The following is a 2,537-nucleotide window of genomic DNA, read 5'->3' on the forward strand; positions in this document are numbered from 1 at the left end:
CAAGGGGGGAATGACGTCCCGGGATTTGCTTGAGAAGCATCTGTGGATGCAAGCCAGCATTTTGGATGCTTTACTAGCCGCAGCATCGCATTGCAGGCCTCTGCAAGATCCCAGCTGGGCTCCAGAGCAGCTCTGTGCCCTGCCATGTGCCCTGCCAGCAGGGGCAGCACTAGGGGGGGCTATAGCCACCCCAAAATTGCCTTTAGCCACCCTTCTCAGTAGCACTGTTGCCTGCCCCATACAAACAGAAGCAGCTGAGCCCACCCCACTCCCAAACCCAGCATAGTCCCCGCTCAGCACCACCATCAGGTAGAGTCTGACACACTGCTGCTGACTTCCAGCACTGCTGGGGCTGGTCTCCACAAAAACCATGGCCACACACTATCACAGTACGGCTACTGCTGGGGTCTGCATGGAAACTGGCCCCAGCCACATGGGCAAGGGCTGCTGGGAAATGGACTTGCTGCTGGCTGGATCCAGCTCGTGGGCCATGTGGCCAGCACCAGGGATGCATAATGCAGATCCATGGGGCCAATTTGGCTGCAAGTCATATCTTTGACATCCCTGATACAGTGCCTCCTCACAACGTTGCGATACTTAATCCTGGCTTGCTCACAAGCTCTGCCTCTGTAGCTTCTTAGCTCAATCTCTGGTTAGATTTATGCCAAGGGTACAGAAGACACTAGAACAGCAGTTCTCAACCTTTTTAGATTTAAAGCATCCCTCCAGAACTTTTTTGAATTGAGCAGCACCCCATATCAAAAACTAACTAATCTATTACAGTCCTTACCTCCTTGCCAAAGGGCAGGGGGGCGGTGGCAAGGGAATGGAGAAACAGGGGCTGAGCCTGCACTTATCTGCTGATCTCTACATACCCTGTAGTGCCCTTTAGAGAATCTTGGTGTACCCCTGAGTACTCCAGCACCCTGGTTGAGAATCAGCACACTAGAGCTTCAGGAGTTGTTTCCTAAAATCTTATTGTCCATGTCAACGCTTGGACACACACTATATTTGAGATTTCTGCCTTCTCATTGCATTAGTTATACTCTGTGGAGGTTCACTCCCCAGAACAATTAGTAAGCATGCAATTGGATAGATGATTCCTCACAAACACTAGTAAGAAACAACTGAACACAACAAAAACGTCTGGTGTTTCACTGTAGGGATAGCGCACAAATACCTATGGTACAGGCAGTAGCGTTTTGAAAACTATGCAATAGGCATTTCCTCTCCAGTATTTGTGCCAGAAATCACAACTGCAAGACTGCAACTATGTTCAAGTAGTATTCTTGAAGAAAGATTTATTCTCACTTTTGCTCTTCTCAAAATCTAAGATGCATTTTGCAGAAGAGGACAATTTACTAAAAGTGGCAAAAAATATTAAAATAGAAAGTACTGGTTGCATAAACACCTCTGTCATTTCAGTTAACCTGCAAAAACATCTCACAGCACTTTTAACATGGCATTCCTTGAAATGGACGTTCTGTTAGACTCCAGTTATGTTTGCCCCCTTTGAAGAAGTGCACTACCAACACTGATCATTACAAAACCTAAAATAAAACTCCTGTCAGTGCATTATCTATATTGGTAGGAAATAAGCTCAGATAAACAGATATTTTCTCTCTCTCAATTCTATAACCCTATTTCATAAACAGAAATGGAAACTGACTTTTTTTCTAAGAATGAGGATTTAACTCAGGATTTTCAGAAAACTTATTGGGCATATCATTTTTCTAACAACATAGAGATATTTTACCATATTGTAATTAAGAGAAGATGAATCTTAACTTTTTTTTTCAAATAAAACCTTAACTCTTTAGTTAAACAGTATTCCACAGAGTGGAGAAGTCTGCTCTTCATTTTATCAATATGTACTGATCTGATTAAGAATACTGTAATAGGATTCCACAACAATTCAAAATTCAGTCTCTGGAGAATCTGTTTTGATTGCCCAGTTTTAAGATGAGCAGAAACTAAGACTATAAAACCAGCTGAAGAATTTTGAAAAGGGTTTGGGGGGGGTGGGGGGGGAGAAATCAGACTTATTGTTCTGTAGTTTCTGTCTCAAGGTATTCTGCCTCCTTTATTAGGCCAAACTACAAGAAATAAGGATAAACATTGTGGCATGGCTCCTTAAATATTAAAAACAATACCAAGAGAAGGAACTCATCCAGTTACATATGCCTACCAAAAACAAAAATTCAACAATGGGTTTGAGAAAAGCTGGAAGTTTGAGTTTCTTCTGAACAATTAATTTGGTTTTAAAATATAATCAGGGCATATTTATTGAACTCAAACATGTGAAGAAGCCACTTCTTTCCTCCTCAATCTATTCTAACACAAGTACAGTTATCCAGACTTCCTACTGCATTATTGTTTACAATCAAACTTACCATAGAGCTGATCTTTAGAGGATCTTTTTTGGTACCATCAGACCGATATCTAAAATGGAACAACAGGCTCAGTTTGAAAACAGTTCGGGGGGGGGGGGGGGGCTCTTCCTTTTTAAGCATTGGCCTACGATTTATTTTTTCATC

At 42.3% G+C, this 2,537-nt stretch overlaps 1 protein-coding gene across 1 annotated transcript in view; it reads right to left on the minus strand.

Moving 5' to 3' along the window:
- RIC1 (RIC1 homolog, RAB6A GEF complex partner 1) overlaps positions 1-2,537 on the minus strand; it is a gene marked incomplete at its 5' end in the record, with an annotated part of 138,394 nt that overhangs the window by 54,974 nt on the left and 80,883 nt on the right. The window contains one exon of the mRNA XM_019518235.1: positions 2,394-2,442. Within this exon, the coding sequence (XP_019373780.1) occupies positions 2,394-2,442 (49 nt within the window). The remainder of the gene's footprint in view (positions 1-2,393; positions 2,443-2,537) is intronic.

This window comes from Gavialis gangeticus, unplaced genomic scaffold (genome assembly GCF_001723915.1).
Source record: "Gavialis gangeticus isolate Ggan-Ray unplaced genomic scaffold, GavGan_comp1, whole genome shotgun sequence".
NCBI classification, from domain to species: domain Eukaryota; kingdom Metazoa; phylum Chordata; order Crocodylia; family Gavialidae; genus Gavialis; species Gavialis gangeticus.